General features: G+C 44.9%; 1 protein-coding gene across 6 annotated transcripts in view; it reads left to right on the top strand.

The window, feature by feature from the left end:
- Window positions 1–17572, top strand: part of VPS13D (vacuolar protein sorting 13 homolog D) — a 265619-nt gene that overhangs the window by 234335 nt on the left and 13712 nt on the right. The window contains exon 67 of one of the 6 annotated variants that reach the window (XM_061160356.1): window positions 13019–17564. The exons of the other annotated variants lie outside the window; for them this stretch is intronic. Coding sequence (XP_061016339.1) covers window positions 13019–13049 — 31 coding nt within the window. The 3' untranslated portion in view covers window positions 13050–17564. Of the gene's footprint in view, window positions 1–13018; window positions 17565–17572 lie in introns of those variants that run through there. 6 annotated transcript variants of the gene reach the window in all.

Below are 17572 nucleotides of genomic sequence, written 5' to 3'. Positions count from 1 at the left end.
CAGTGCTCCGTGATAACCTAGAGAGGTGAGATTGGGGGGAGGTGGGAGGGAGAATCAAGAGGGAAGAGATACATGTATTCTTATAGCTGATTCACGTTGATGTACAGCAGAAACTTAACACATTAGTTATACTCCAATTAAAAAAAGAATGAGGCTTCAATCAGATGTTTTTAGATTGTACGTGGGGTGGTCTGCTGACTGACTTTTGTCTTATTTATTTCCCCTTTCTTAGTATTGGTTTACCACCAGTTCCTACTATTAAACTTGGGAGGTTAGTACTGATGCTATACATTGCTGTATTAATAAAAACCTTGCTCTGCCTTCGGTCAGGGCCCTACTTGAATACAGGGGCCTTGCCAGGAGCCATGTCCTCTGTAGTGTGTAGAGCCAGGCCTCCTTAGCTCTCCCATCACTGATAACACGGTCTAGGTACAAACACCTTCCCAGTTGGACTGTAAGCTTCTTGAGATCATGTTATTGCCTTCTTTGGTGTCCCTCCAGGATCTTCAGATTGCTTAACACAGTGATGAACTCAGAGTATGTATTAAAGAGATTTTCACCAACAGTCATGCTGATAAGAAGTTTACCGTGTCTGAGACTAACATAAAGACCCAAGGTCAAGTTGGATTTTGCCACTTACCAGCCGAATGGCCTTGGACAAACTTGATAATCTCTCTCAGGCATGGTTTCCTCCTCTGTGAAATGGACTGCTAATAAAACACATCCTTAGAAGAATCTTGTGAAGCTTAGAGTCAACACTAAATAAATGCAGCCATTGAGACAAACTGTGGACCCTGGGGGTCCAGCACTGTTGGTCTTAGTGTCTTCTCACCTAAGTTTGAAGGGCAAGTGCAGATGTAAGAGAGCAGGTGGTGGAGGTGGCAATTCGCTGTTTTTCCAAAGAGTATCCTTAGAGGTTCATGTGCTCCTCTGCTTTAAGACCCCATGTTGAGTCTGAATGTGGTTTATTCCCCCCAACACAGAGCCTTGCAATCATCTGGGGACTCACACGATGCCACAAGTTTAAAACGTGCCAGTTTCTTCTTATGCTCTGCCAGTTTTCTTAGTGGTAGCATGAGTGGCTGCACACATCCTACAGATGTGCGTGTGTACATATGCGTGCATGTGTGTAAAATGCTTGGAAGAGGTAAAGACAGGATCAGATTTTGCCTGGCAGAACAACTAACATCTCTAGTAGCCTCTAAGCGTTTTCCCAAATGGGCTTTAATTGGTTTCCTTCTGTTCTATTTTTATTTTGTAGTCATCTTAATGTATAGGGAGCCAGCTCCTTCAAATGAGACATTTTATCATTGAAACATGTTATTTCGTTTAACCGCCATGCACCCGGCTTCACCAGCACCGACGGATGACTGGCAAGGAGGGGTTCTGAGTGGTGGTTCTCCTATGACCTCACTGCAGCTGTGACCCGCCAGTCTGCGCCACACATGGACCCAGACCGGAGCAGGCTAGCAGCCAAGTGTCGTCTGCACCGTGGGCTCGGCCCCTCCTCACCTGCCCCCAGTGGCCCTCGGCCCCACTGTGGCCTGTGGCATGAAGGCCCTCCTGGCCCACGTCGGCCTCGTGTGCTGATTAGACAGGAATCAGCAGATCTGTTGAGTGCGTGTTTAATGTGACACAGATGTGAAACAGGCTGCAGATCTTTCTGCTTTACAAATTTTCAGCTTTTTGCATTTCATCAGTGTTGCTTATTATTTACAGAATGTAACTTGAGACAGAAGAACAGATTGTAATTTTTAAAAACGGTTGGGGGTGGGGGTGGGGTGATGGGGCCGCAGGGGATCTGGGAGAAAAAAAAAAAGAAAATCCAGTAGTGTGGAATGTTGTTTGCTGTCCAGACCAAACAAACCAGTTTGCCAAGGGTTGATGGACTGTGGCAATCCGTCCCATTCATGTTCACACCGGCGGCACTTAATTATAAGGCAGCTTGACCTTCTTATCACCAAGTAAAGAAGAATCTTTTGTCACCAGGTTGAACGTCATGGGAACAGGCAGAAACATACCTCTTGTTGAGGGCACCGAAGGCGATCACTTCGCTGCCAGCTTGGGTTCTGTTTCCTTCCTGTCCGGACAGAAAGGACACCTTGGGACCTAATCCTCATTTGGACACATAGATGTTCTCCTTGCCTCATTCCTGCTCTGGCTTTATACTCGGGTGTTGTGGCAAGAGCCAGAACAAAGAGCAGTGTCTTCCTCGGCCTTAAAATCCATGAGTGTCTTGAGGACATTGGAACCCTAGGCCAGAGCCAGTTCCACCCAAGTTGAAAAGGAAGGTACTGTCTCTTGTTTGCAGAGGGTAGGTTCTCCGAGAGGTAGCCTTGACTTCTGAGAAAGCCCAGGTTAAATTTGAAGACAAACCATAAAAAAACACCCACTGGTCAGAAGATGAGAAAGAGTAGGTGATATGTTTCTAGGTCAACAGAACCTAAGACTTGGGACTGAAATAATGAAAGCCACACAGTAAAAACTGCTTTGGAGAAGATCTCCATGGAATTTGAGCTGGTGCACAGAGTTGATCGCCTTGGTCAGAAGGTTCTGAGCTGCTTCAGCGCTGAGTGTCAACCCCGGACTGGACCATCCATAGGGAGCCAGGCCCCTGGCCCGTTTCCAGAGTTCCAGGCCCCACTGCTCTTTTCCTTCCTGCAAAAGTACAGATGGTGCCTGGCCCCCCAGTACCACCAGGCAGCTGTCCCGTTGTCACTTCCCCCCACCCTGGGAGAACATGACCCTGGTCAGTAACTTTCTAGTGTCCGTCCACGGGGAGATGATCAACATTCCTGTGCCCCAAGAGTTCCTGGGTTGTTACCAACTCCCAGCCCTTCCTCTGGCTGGGCAGAGAGGAGTCCCCCGATGGGCAACCCCTTCTCAACCTCCCAGCCCCCTTCAGAAGCGGCAGCTCTGGCTCCCCTGCTCCCACATGGGCTCATGGCCTTCAGTCTAGCCATTTAGCGTCTGTGTGTGTGTTGAGCTGGGGTACAGAGAAGGGGCTGGGGTACGACTTGTGGGAGAGACAGAAAGCTCTGGTCACACCGGGCTTCCATTCGGCTCTCGCCACACTCTCCAGACCATGACTTATTTCGAGCAGGAGGCTCCTCCCCAGAAAGGTTGGTACCTGGAGAAGAGGGTATGTGGTGGCTGGCTCCGTGACCCTTTCAGGGTCTCAAGTCCAACCTCAGGGCCTGAAACACACCCTGTTTATTCCTGTGAGTAAGGCAACGGTACATAAACTTTCTTTCTCATGAGTTGCTGGTCTTCAGTGTCCTCATCCCTTTTTGAAGCATTTTCTCCTGGTCCCTCTTTCTCCTTTTCTACTTCACCTTGACCATTACTCTGTTCAGTCGTAAAAGATTGTATGAAACTTCCAGTCTGAATAAACAGTTTGAAAGCAAACAAATCAGGGACTTCCTTGGTGGCCCAGTGGTTAAGAATCCACCCGGCAGTGCAGGGGATGCAGGGTTGATGCTCTGGTCGGGGAACTAAGATCCCACATGTTGCAGAGCAACTAAGCCCGTGCACTGCAACTTCTGAGTCTCCATGTCACAGCTAGAGAGTCCTTGCATCTCAACAAAAGGTCCTGATGACTCAGTGAAGACCCCATGTGCCACAACTAAGACCCAATGCAGCCAAATAAATAAATAAGCAAACAAGTCACAAAGCAGGTCCTCAGAGGATGCAGCACCCAGACCTGCTTGGTTTTGATCACAGGAGAGGGAGGCCCTTCACGCAATAAGAGTGTAGAGGCCTGGGGCTAGGGGTGGGAGTAGAGGCTAAGGACACAGACCCCATCACCACCCTCTTCAGACACACCCATTCACTTTTCAGGGGTTGGATGCATTCAGGCAGTCTTACAGACTTCATTTAGATAAAGTGTTCTATTTCTGAAAACGTCAGTTATGATGACTTTTATTAATGGCAATATTCTAAAGCTCTATTCCTTCCAATTCTAAGAATTTGACATTTGGTATAATTTACTGAGCTGCTAGATTGATTAGCTCTAGCTGCTTTTAAAAAGTTCTTTAAACAAATAAGGTGCAGATGGAGTAAGTCAGGTGAGTAAACACTTAAGTGCTAGTTCCTGTGGAAAACATGTACGCATCCAAACATTTGCTGTTCCCCTTATGAATCATTCTTGCACATTCAGTAAGCCATGTTTTCCATAGTGTGCTGTCAAGCTAAAATTTCAAATCTGAGTTTTAAAAATGATGTGTTTTGGTATTTCAAATTGACTTCTGTTCAGTCGCTCACTCGTGTCTGACTCTTTGCGACTCCATGGGAGTCACTAGGCTTCCCTGTCCATCACCAACTCCCAGAGCTTACTCAAACTCATGTCCATCGAGTCAGTGATGCCATTCAACCATCTCATCCTCTGTCGTCCCCTTCTCCTCCTGCCTTCAATCTTTCCCACCATCAGGATCTCTTCTAGTGAGTCAGTTCTTCGCATCAGGTGGCCAAAGTATTGGAGTTTCAGCTTCCGCATCAGTCCTTCTAATGAATATTCAGAACTGATTTCCTTTAGGATGGACTGGGTGGATCTTCTTGCAGTCCAAGGGACTCTCAAGAGTCTTCTTCAACACCACAGTTCAAAAGCATCAATTCTTCGGCACTCAGCCTTCTTTATGATCCAACTTTCACATCCATACATGACTACTGGAAAAACTAGCTTTCACTAGACAGACCTTTGTTTGCAAAGTAATGTCTTTGCTTTTTAATATGCTGTCTAAGTTGATCATGGCTTTTCTTCCAAGGAGCAAGCATCTTTTTAATTTCATGGCTGCAATCACCATCTACAGTGATTTTGGAGCCCCCCCAAAAATAAAGTCTGTCACTGTTTCCATTGTTTCCCCATTTGTCATGAAGTGATGGGACCAGATGCCTTGATCTTAGTTTTCTGAATGTTGAGTTTTAAGCCAACTTTTTCCCTCTCCTCTTTCACTTTCATCAAGAGACTCTTTAGTTCTTCACTTTCTGCCATAAGGGTGGTGTCATCTGCATATCTGAGGTTATTGAATATTTCTCCCATCAGTCTTAATTTCAGCTTGTGCTTCATCAGCCCAGCATTTCACATGATGTACTCTGCATATAAATTAAATAAGCAGGGTGAAAAAACACGTACTCCTTTCCCGATTTGGAACCAGTCTGTTGTTCCATGTCCAGTTCTAATTGTTGCTTCTTGACCTGCATACAGATTTCTCATGAGGCAGGTCAGGTGGTCTGCTATTCCCATCTCTTTCAGAATTTTCCACAGTTTGTTGTGATCCATACAGTCAAGACTTTGGCATAGTCAATAAAGCAGAAGTAGATATTTTTCTGGAACTCTCTTGCTTTTTCGATGACCCAGCGGATGTTGGCAATTTGATCTCTGGTTCCTCTGACTTTTCTAAATCCAGCTTGAAAGTCTGGAAGTTCATGGATCATGTACTGTTGAAGCCTGGCTTGGAGAATTTTGAGCATTACTTTGCTAGCGTGTGAGATGAGTGCAATTGTGCCATAGTTTGGACATTCTTTGGCATTGCCTTTCTTTGGAATTGGAATGAAAATTGACCTTTTCCAGTCCTGTGGCCATTGTTGAGTTTTCCAAATTTGCTGGCATATTGAATGCAGCACTTTTGCAGCATCATCTTTTAGGATTTGAAATAGCTCAACTGGAATTCCATCACCTCCACTAGCTTTGTTCATAGTGATGCTTCCTAAGGCCCACTTGACTTCACATTCTAGGATGTCTGGCTCTAAGTGAGTGATCACACCATTGTGGTTATCTGGGCCATGAAGATCTTTTTTGTGTAGTTCTTCCATGTATTCTTGCCACCTCTTCTTAATATCTTCTGCTTCTGTTAGTTCCATACCATTTCTGTCCTTTAGTGCCCATCTTTGCATGAAATGTTTCCTTGGTATCTCTAATTTTCTTGAGATCTCCAGTTTTTCCCATTCTATTGTTTCCCTCTATTTCTTTGCATTGATCACTTAGGAAGGCTTTCTTATCTCTCCTTGCTATTCTTTGGAACTCTGTATTCAAACGGATATATCTTTCCTTTTCTCCTTTGCCTTTTGCTTCTCTTCTTTTCTCAGCTATTTGTAAGGCCTCCTCAGACAACTATTTTGCCTTTTTGCATTTCTTTTTCTTGGTGATGGTCTTGATCACCTCCTCCTGTACAGTGTCACGAACCTCCATCCATAGTTCTTCGGGCACTCTGTCTATCAGATCTAATCCTTTGAATCTATTTCCCACTTCTACTGTATAATCGTAAGGGATTTGATTTAGGTCATATCTGAATGGTCTGGTGATTTTTCCTACTTTCTTCAATTTAAGTCTGAATTTGGCGGTAAGGAGTTCATGATCTGAGCCACAGTCAGCTTCCCATCTTGTTTTTGCTGACTGTATAGCACTTCTTCATCTTTGGCTGCAAAGAAAATAATCTGGTTTCGGTTTTGACCATCTGGTGATGTCCATGTATAGAGTCTTCTCTTGTGCTGTTGGAAGAGGGTGTTTCCTATGACCAGTAATTACCCAGTAATTCTTACTAAGGGAATGGGAGACAGACAACTTTGGTGAGTACCTACTATGTGCCAGGCTCTTCTCTGGTGGCTCAGTGGTAAAGAATCTACCTGCCAATGCAGGAGATGTGGGTTTGATCCCTGGGTCAGGCAGATCCCCTGGAGAAGGAAATGGCAACCCACTCTAGTTTTCTTGCCTGGGAAATCTCATGGCCAAAGGAGCCTGGTGGGCTGCAGTTCATGGGTTGCAAAAAAAGTCAGACATGACTTAGCAACTGAACAACAATAACTATGTACCAGACAGTGTGCTGTACACTTTTCATATATTAGCTCAACAGTCGTAACCAAGTAAGTATTATATTCCCATTTACTGACAAGGAAACCAGGGCTGAGATCAATCTGGTAACTTCTTCAGGATCACCCAGCTAATAAGTGACTGGATAGGGATTCAGGTCTGTTTGTCTTTTTCCAAAGCTTTGTGTTCTTCCCTGCACCACCATGCTCCTAAATTTCATCCCTCTCTTAAAAGGGATCCACTTTTGGGAGAAGGTTGGTCATGTAAAGATTAAAAGAAAATAATTATGTAATTATTTGCTAGAAATCAATCTGAAAGTAATATGGTTTGTTTAATCAACTTCTTATCATTAGCATTTGTACTTAATAGCTACAAAATAAGTTTACCAGGAAGTGTATTTTAGGCCCATGTGAAGCACCTTGGGATTGGCCTTAGAGGTGATAGGTTAGTAGTGAAACTGACCATAGTTTGAGAGATTCCTGTAAGCCTTACACTGAATCAGAATGCTGTGCTTAACCATAAATGAAGATTGTGTTTATAAACACCTTGTTTTTGCAGTGAGGATGCTGAAAGTTGCAAACCACTTTGTAAGTTGTTAACTACTTTTTGAAAATCAACCCCAGAATGCATGCAAAAGTTAGTCATTTCAGAAAATCCAAGGCTATCAGGCTGTAATCTCAGTATCATATTGTCCACTTGATTGAAATTCTTTATAAGTCGAGTTTGCCTTACTCCTCCCCCCAGCTTCATGAACAGGTAGCTAGTGGACTAGGAATAAAAGCTCTGAATTAGTCTCATTCTTAGAGTTTAAATCCCAGCCGGCATCTCTGTTGACATTAGTCCTACCAGCTGTCACAGTTGCAGTGTCATGGAGTCCCCCAAACATATGTTAGGTTATAGGAAGCCTTGACCCCTATAAACAAGTCAGGTGTGAATCCCACAATGGGAGGAAGCCCAGCCCAGGAAACGTTGTCCCCACTGGAGGATGTCAAGTCACAAAAACTTAACAGCTATGGTCATGTAATTTCTAACAATTCCATGAATCAGCATCTTTCCCACATTTTTGGTTATAACAATACAATATGGAATTTTATATGTTGCTACACACATGACTTCAGAACTCTAGGGAGAGGTAAGTAGAATGTTGACAAGAAAGCAAGAGGGAAAGGGGAATATTTCCATTTGAAGCGGTTTCCCCAATAAGAAAACTAAGAGAGAAAGACTGGATGTTGGGTCCTAGCCCATCTTGGTTTCATCCACTGAGGCTAAGCTGAGTTAGGGCCCCTCTCGTGCACGCATGGCCCCCCCTGCAGATACTCCATCATCATCATCATCAGTAGCATTTTACTGAGCGCTTATTCTGCACCAGGCTTTGTTATGAGCACAGTACTCATATTGATTGACATTCCTCACAGCAGCCCCGTTAGTATCCGATTTTACAGATGAGGAATCCAAAGCTCCAAGAGGTTACACAGCCTGCAGTAGGTCACACAGTCTGTAAACGCTGAAACTGGGACTTGAACCCTGCTGCCATGTTACACTCTGCCTGTCCTCAGGCTCCCCGGCCGCATTATAATTGCTTGTTTCTGTTTCTCTTCCATTAGACTCCAGGAAGATCCCTGGGAACTCTATTCATCTCTGTCTTCCTAAAGGCCCAGCACGGCCTATGCTCAGGAAAAGTTAATTAAATGGGATGATGGTGAGGGGCAGAGGCAGGTACAAGTCATTCTGAAGGCTCTCAGTTTGGCTTCTCAGTTAGTAATTTCATTTAGGAATCAACCTCTACTGACAGAGGGTTTCTTTCTGCCCAACTGTTGTTTGTTTGTTGTTGTTGTTTTTTAATGTGTTCAAAATCCAAACTGTCATTGGGTATTTGGTATAATTTCCTCGGTTCAAGGTTTAACACAGCCAGAGCCCAGTGGTTATCATTAAACTTAAGGGTGGAATACTATCTCTGAGTACATTCTAGAAAGTGGAATTCTGTCTGTCATGCAACTATGGGGAGGAGTTTCTCCTGTAAACTAGCCAAACTTCAGAGGTCTCCATCCTATAGTAGAGTCTTCTTTGATTACAGTTTGCACTGAAGGGAGTAAAATGAGTTAGTGGAGAAGTCCTTTTCCACTTAGTCTTTGGAAGTGGATATAGTCATGAGAAGAAGGCTACAGGTCAAAGATCAGATGTCACCCTTGGCGTGGCAGGCTTGGTGATTTTCTATACACTGTGCTGCAGTGGATATCAGAGGAAGTTTTAATCAATTCATACACTCCAGTGTGGAGAATACTGTTGACACAGACTGTTGAATTCCTTTTAGAGAACTGATAGATGTTTAACCCATTCAGTCAAGAATTCTAGTACTTTGTAGCTATCATTCATTTGTTGTTCAGTCGCTGAGTCATGTCCAACTCTTTGCAACCCCATGACCTGCAGCACGCCACGCTTACCTGTCCTTCACTATCTCCCAGAGTTTGTTCAAACTCATGTCCATTGAGTCAGCAATGCTGTCTAACCATCATATCCTCTGCCACCCCCTTCTCCTCTTGCCCTCAATCTTTTCCCGCATCAGGGTCCTTCCAATGAGTCCACTCTTTGCATCAGATGGCCAAAGTATTAGAGCTTCAGAATCAGTCCTTCCAATGAATATTTAGGGTTGATTTCCTTTAGGACTGACAGCTTTGATCTTCTTGCTGTCCAAGGGACTCTCAAGAGTCTTTTTCAGCACCACAGTTCAAAGCATCAGTTCATTGGCACTGAGTCTTTTTTTATGGTCCAACTCTCTCATCCATGCGTGACTATTGGAAAAACCATAGCTTTGACTATACGAACCTTTGTTGACAAAGTGATGTCTCTGCTTTTCAAATCACTATCTAGGTTTGTCATAGCTTTTCTTCCAAGATGCAGGAGTCTTTTTATTTTGTGGCAGCACTCACCGTCCACAGTGATTTTGGAGCCCAAGAAAATAAAATCTTTCACTGCTTCCACTTTTTCCCCATCTATTTGCCATGAAGTGATGGGATCAGATGCCAAATACTGGAGTGGGTAGCCATTCCCTTCAGGGGATCTTCCTGACTCAAGGATTGAACCCAGGTCTCCTGCATTGCAGGCAGATTCTTTACCATCTGAGCCACCAGGGAAGCCCTGTCATTCATTAACAGCTAGTATTTAAAGAGAGAGTCTGGGTTGACCATCTCTTCTCAGCCTAACTGTGCTCAGTCTAACACAAGTATATACAGGTAAAATATTTAATTACAACAAAAGTTTCAGACACACACATAAAGTAAATGCAAGCACAATCCATCATCTTGCTGAGGTCTATTCAGAGTCCCTAAGGAAGATGGCAGTCATCAGTTGACTAAACATTCTCTTAGGCTAGGAAGTCACATGTTTGACACACACACTTTCTCTTCATTTACTGATTGTTTTTTGAAGTTCACTTGGTTGATAGAAGTGGGCCATGACAGATTCTTCAGCCAACTAATATCTTAACTCAAGCTGTACAGGGGTGTGTGTATGTGTGTACAACATCTGTCTTCAACTAATAGAACTATGACATGGTTACTCATCATAGAAGTGAAGAACAAATAATAGCTGGCCAACCGTTGACCCTCTGGCTGAAAGGCAGGATCAACCCAGTAGATGGAATTGGTTAGATCGCCCCGTGTCACCTTGTTTGGATTTACTGCTGCTTCAAGAAAATGACAGGGATTGTTTTCATTACTCTGATCTTTGGCTTTGGCTCCAGTGAACGTCAGAGAGCAGTGGCCAGATGCAGAGCCGCTCTGCATTGATCTCCCCCGCTAGGTGGGTATCTGCAGTGTATCAGCCACTGTATCAGCAGCCCCTTCTCCCCCAGGGTGGGGGGTGGGGGGAGGGTCGTCCATGCTGTACAGCCGGCGCCCTGACATTTCCATGGAGTTCAAAGCCCAAGTTCGTTTGGTGCTGACATTTTGGATTAACTGGTTGACTGGAACGCCTGCTTCTTTCTATACACTGTGAAATTTCTAAACCGCAGCAGCCGAGGGCTTAAAATGGCCGACAGACCCCCAGCTGGCAGCAATTAAGTGCACCGCGGCCCTTCGGCTAAACAAAGGTTTGTGGAGGCAGAGCTGCTGCCTTTGCACTAAGCCAGCTCGCGCTGCAAGCTTTCTTCTCCGTTAAGTGTCTGTCAGTGAGAGACGCCATCCCCTCCTGAGAGGTGAGCGGGTGGAGTTGTGCCGCCTCTTGTTGAATGACTCGTTAACCCCAGGATGGTGGTACCAAGACCCTGCCCAAGAGGCACCATGTCTCGTCAGCGAAGGTGATGGCGAGCGGGGAAGCCAGAAGACAGTCCGAGGGTGTCGCAGCCCTGACGGGCAGGAGAGCCGCGAGGCTGATCTTTCTGCTCTGGCACCTGTGGGCAGCCTCCACATCTGCGCCTCTTTTCTTAATGGAATCCCTTATGCTGTAGGTTGAAAGGGGAAGATGGGCATGAGAAGACAAGATGCTATTTGAAACCCATTCAAGCAGCAAAAAATGTTAGAAGCTAGACCAGTGCTATCTAATACACCATTTAAATTTGAGTACATTTAAATGAAAAAATTTAAATTCAGTTCCTCAGTCACACTAGCCACGTTTCAAGTGTCAGTAGCCACACGTGGCCAGTGGCTATGTGCTGGATAGTGCTATCCTGGGCAGTACCAAGTGCTGGAAAGGATACAGATTACTAGGCTCTCTGAAGTGCATTGCTGGTGGGAGTGTAAATTGCTTCAGCCTCTCTGAAAACAGTTTGAATTATCTTGTTAGCTGCACATTCATGCCCTGTGGTCTAGCAAACAGCTCCTAAGTATGTACCCAAAGAAACTCTCGTCAAGGTTCACCAGGACACAGGTATAGGAGTGGACACAGCAGCTTTGTTTGCAGTAGGAAACCTGGAAATACTCCATGTGCCGTCAGCAGGAAGCTGGATGAATGATGGTGTATTCATACAGCGGAATGGTTATAAGCCAGTACAATAACTGAATTATAGCTGCACACAGAAGAATGACTGAATCTTTACAATAGAACTTCAAGGAGGGAGGAAGAAGTAAGGCTGCAAACATAAAAAGGTAGTGATCCTTTTTCAGAAGCCCCAAACAATGAAAACCAGAAAATGTAACAAGACTATACCAGAGCATACTTTGAAATGTGATAAGACTCCTTGCAGAAGGAAAGTAAAGGAATGGTAAGTGCAAGATAGAGAGTAGTGGCTATCTCAGATAGAAGAGGAAAAGGAGTGAGGAACGGGGAGGGGGAGGGGAGGGAGAGGACCACACAGATAGATTCAAGTTATGGTCAAACAATGGGGTTTTCGCACAAGGGATAGTGGTTTCACAGATGTTTATTATGTCATTTAAAATAAATAAAAAGCCAGTGATGATAGTGGGCCCTAAACTGAGGATAATGATGTGTCTAGTCCAGAAGTCCAGTTTAAAACAAAAAGAATGGAGTCCTTTCCTTCCAGATGCTAATAAGCTCATGGGAACATACAGGCAAGTGACTCAGAAACAGTGACTTAACAGTGGTTTTTTTGAACACCACTGAAGAACAGTGGACGGAGGTTCGTGACATTATACAGGAGGCAGTGATCAAAACCATCCCCAAGATAAAGAAATGCAAAAAGGCAAAATGATTGTCTGAGGAAGCCTTACAAATAGCTGAGAAAAGAAGAGAAGCAAAAGGCAAAGGAGAAAAGGAAATATATATCCATCTGAATGCAGAGTTCCAAAGAATAGCAAGGAGAGATAAGAAAGCCTTCCTAAGTGATCAATGCAAAGAAATAGAGGGAAACAATAGAATGGGAAAAACTGGAGATCTCAAGAAAATTAGAGATACCAAGGAAACATTTCATGCAAAGTTAGGCACAATAAAGGACAGAAACAGTATGGACCTAATAGAAGCAGAAGATAAGAGGTGGCAAGAATACACAGAACTATACAAAAAAGATCTTCATGACCCAGATAACCATGATGGTATGATCACTCACCTAGAGCCAGAAATCCTGGAGTGCGAGGTCAAGTGGGCCTTAGGAAGCATCATTATGAACAAAGCTAGTGGAGGTGATGGAATTCCAGCTGAGCTATTTCATATCCTAAAAGATGACGCTGAGCAACAGTTAGAACCAGACATGGAACAACGGACTGGTTCCAAATTGGTCTAAGGCTGTATATTTTCACCCTGCTTATTTAACTTATATTGCAGAGTGCATCATGTGAAATGCCAGGCTGGATGAAGCACAAGCTGAAATCCAAGATTGACGGGAGAAATATCAATAACCCCAGATATGCAGATGACACCACCCTTATGGCAGAAAGTGAAGAGGAACTGAAGAGCCTCTTGATGAACGTGAAAAAGGAAAGTGAAAAAGTTGGCTTAAAACTCAACATTCAAAAAGCAAAGATCATGGCATCTGGTCCCATCACTTCATGGCAAATCAATGGGGAAACAATGGAAACTGAGAGACTGTATTTTCTTGGGCTCCACAATCACTGCAGATGGTGACTGCAGCCATGAAATTGAAAAACGCTTGCTCCTTGGAAGAAAAACTATGACCAACCTAGACAGCATATTAAAAAGCAGAGACTACTTTGCCGACAAAGGTCCATCTAGTCAAAGCTACAGTTTTTCCAGTAGTCATGTATGGATGTGAGAGTTGGACTCTAAAGGAAGCTGAGTGCCGAAGAATTGATGCTTTTGAACTGTGGTGTTGGAGAAGACTCTTGAGAGTCCCTTGGACTGCAAGGAGATCAAGCCAGTCCATTCTAAAGGAAATCAGTCCTGAATATTCACTGGAAGGACTGATGTTGAAGCTGAAACTCCAATACTTTGGCTACCTAATACAAAGAACTGATTCATTTGAAAAGACCCTGATGGTGGGAAAGATTGAAGCCAGGAGGAGAAGGGGACGACAGAGGATGAGATGGTTGGGTAGCATCACTGACTAGATGGACATGAGTTTGAGCAGGCTCCAGGAGTTGTTGATGGACAGGGAAGCCTGGCGTGCGGCAGTCCATGGAGTCGCAAAGAGTCAGACATGACTGAGCAACTGAACTGAACTATATTCGTGAATCCCAGAGTGAACAGATTTAGGATTGTGCCATGTAGAGTCATCCTGATCTCAAAGGGTTATACTCGAATTTTTAGTGCCATGGTCAATATATGAAAAAAGCAGTTTCCGTAACACACGAGGGCCTGCACTAAAGAATGTCTGTTTAAACTTTCTGTTGGCTGAAGTCTGTAACTAAATTTCTTCACATGCAAATGGTTTTAACTCCTCCATTCCCCAGCTTCCCAACTTGGACCTCAGGAGGTTAACACTTTAGTTAAGTTTCAGAGAAGTAGGAATCCTCTCTTGCCTAACAGCAATGATAAGGAAGTAGGGGACTGTGGGAAGAATTCCTTTAGTCCATCTCTGTTTCTACTAAGAGTATGTCTAGATCACCCCGTCTGAAAGGGACCTTCATGAGACCACAGGGTGACTCCGTGTCCTCTTACAGCAAATTTGAGCTCCCTCCTATGTCTGTGTGGACAGTGAGCCTTGAATGCCACAGCAAGCAGCTCCAGGCAGCAGGATCTGAGCACTCCCTCCAACCTTCCCTTGGTGTTTGGTTGATCCCGGAGTGAGGACCTTGGAAATGGGAAGATAGTTTGGAGCCTGTTGGGGAGACAGATAAGAAAACTTAACAAACAGGCAACGCATACCCATGAGGGAACAACTCTGGCATTTGGGTGGGTTTAGAGTTCGAAAGTTAGAAGATAACGCACTGGACGTAGAGGGAAGACTGGATCACAGAACTCTGGGGAAGGTGTGGAGGGAGGCTACTGAGTCAAGACCATCTGTAGGCACCAGACAGCTATTTGGTGACAATAGAGGGCCGCTTACTTACGTTTACAACTGTTCTGTGGTCGTTATTTTTGGGATGTGGTTCTCAGGAGCGCAGATCCAGAAACGGGCCACCTCTCCTTGCGTGCTCTGGCTTCTCGGATCTCACCCGAGGAGGGCAGGACTTCACTGAGTTTTCTCCTCCTTGGTAGCATGTTTTTCCCCCGCTTTGGGCACTCATGAAAAGAATGTTTCTTCTAAGGAAAACATGTGTCAACAGAGATGTTACTGTCACGTCTCTGCCTTCATGTACCTTCTTTGTTTTGACTAGTTGACTAGCCAGATACACCCTTGACCTTTCCCTCAGGAAGTTGGGATTTGAGCTGGTTCATATTTTGCTTTAATTTTGTTGGCTTTCAAAGCTTAGCATTCATGGTCTATAATCTCTTCAGCAAAGTTTGCATATCACCTCTCATTTTTAGCTCAGTAGTCAAAGTGGCCTTTATACCTCTGCCCACCCCCACCTCCAAGTGCCTTCATTCATCTATTCAGCTAATACTGCTGATTCTCTACGATGAACCCAGGAATGAAACAAAATCCCTCCTCTCATGGAGCTTACATTCCAGGTGGAGAGCCAAGCAATAAGCAAATATTTTTATTTAAGTGGAATGTGAAGCAAATGTATTTTGAGTTCATGGCCAACTTAACCTGACTTGTTTTTGAAACAACTTGCTGTGAGGAGAAGGACAGGAGTGGAAACAGAAAGAATAAGTTAGAAAACTATTGGTGCAATCCATTCCAAATCCAGAGATCATTTGTCAGTTACAAGAGCGATAGAGAAAGAGAGATTTGGGGCACATGTGAAAGTTGAGCCTTCAACCCTCCCAGTAGATCCAGGAGGACGTAGGGAGAGGAGTCAGGATGCAGCCTTACATTGAAAGACGTAGAGGAGCAGGCTTGGCAGGCCTCCTGAGGGCCTTTGGGCTTTGGCCACAGCACCCAGGCCTCTTCCAAGAGCTTCAGGGGTGATAGGATAGTAAGCCTGACTTGAGGAAAAGATATGTTTTTAGCCTGTCCTAGACAGTGTTTGAAATGACGGTAGATATTTCACTGGACCAGGAGATAAGAACAGAACTCAGCTACCTGGAAAAGCTCTCCTCACTCCTTCCCCTGGTTTCTCTCCCACGCAGTGTTTTGCCAGCATCCTTACAACAACAGTTGTCAGACTTCTCTCTGAGGGTTAATGGCAGCCCTCTCTGCCACCCTCCATATTTTCAGTCACTTGCATGCTCAGTCACTCAGTTTGTGTGTGACTCTTTGTGACCCCATGGACTGCAGCCTGCCAGGCTCCTCTGTCTGTGGGATTTTCCAGGCAAGAATACTGGAGTGGGTTGCCATTTCCTTCTCCAGGGAATCTTCCTGACCCAGGAATCGAACCCTCGTCTCCTGTGTCTCCTTCGTTGGCAGGCAGATTCTTTACCGCTGAGTCACCTGGGAAGCCCCCTTCAGTCAGTTGTTGGGATCTAAATAGCCAGCGGTGTGCCTCTGTCTTAAAGAAGGAATTGCGACTGTGCACAGCAGGAGTGTGTGACTATATCATGTAAATAAAATAGGGTGGTTTGTTTCTTTTTACCTGTTCCCTTGTTGCAGATGATCAGAACTTCTTTTTAGTCTCACTCGGAGAACACAATTAGTAGTAGTATTCTTGGGGTATCCTTTTTACTGAACTTTTTATGAAATTAATCACTGGATTTCTGGTTTCCAAGCCCAAATCAAGCATTACCCAGGTATGGTGCTTGAGACCATGTGGCCTGGTAGGCGGAGTGTTGACGTGGGCCCAGGAGGGCTTTGAGTTGTCCCATCTTTCCATCTCACCCATGGCATGGCCTGTGGCAGATTTCTGTTTTTCTCCCTGTTTTTTTACCCTGATTTGCCCACCAGGCACTTTCCTGGCCCTGCAAGTAAGTCTCTTTTAGTTCATGATTCAGGAGTGGCAAGCCTCGGCCTCTGATTTAGATGTGTCTAGAGAGGGGTGTTTTGCTTCACTGGAATCCAGGAACAAATAATGAAAAGTACACCAAGTACAAGGCCGAGGACAGACCAGGCACACTCTTATCAGTCATCTGAAATATGCACAGCCTTTCCAAGACAAATATGGACTCCTGTTTCTAGGAAAACACCAGAAAGTACTTATCAATTACCCTGTATATGGTTTGTGGAAAAAGACAACACCAGCCTACCCTGAAAGCCATAGCAAAGCAGATTCCTCTGGGCAACCGACAGCTGAAGACCGTGAGTTAGAGCCCAGCCTGTGGCCTGGGACTGGTCCACAGAGCCTCTTTCCTCCCTCCTGTGATGCCCGTGTCCCTCCCCCGACACCAGGCAGCTGAGCTCCTCCTGGAAGATGAGGAGCCCGGTGTGTTCTCACTCACGGCCAAAGCCTCTCACTCTTCTTCCTGACCTTTTCCAAGTCTAGAGGTGTCTCTCCAGAGATCCCTAGAAAAATAGAGGGTGACCCAGTGGAAGTTCAATAATAATAGCAGTGGCAAGAGTCACCGTTGGCAGAAAGCCCACATTCTGTCCAGCCCAGGCTTGGTGGGCATAGTTTTGTTTGATCCTTGCAGCCATCCTGCAGGGTAGGTACTGCCCTCCTGTTTTACAGAGAGAACTAGAACTGGGGGTTGAAGAAGTGAACTGACTCGCCCATGATCACATGTCTGGGAAATGGCAACGGTGAAGTTCTTATTCAAAACTGGAGATTTTAACCACTTCAAGTGCGTTCACAGGGGATACTGAATGTGGATTTAATGCTGGTCAGCAGATTTAGAGCATGTCCTGTATGAAGTGGCATTTTTATCTTAGACGAGGAAGGAAGGGAAGTCATTTTAGCATTAACACGTAACCTTTTTGCTTTTCTGTCCACCTTCCCACCT

Source organism: Dama dama, chromosome 14 (genome assembly GCF_033118175.1).
Source record: "Dama dama isolate Ldn47 chromosome 14, ASM3311817v1, whole genome shotgun sequence".
Taxonomy (NCBI): domain Eukaryota; kingdom Metazoa; phylum Chordata; class Mammalia; order Artiodactyla; family Cervidae; genus Dama; species Dama dama.
The sequence above is the reverse complement of the archived record's forward strand: the minus strand, read 5'-3'. Positions and strand labels throughout refer to the sequence as shown.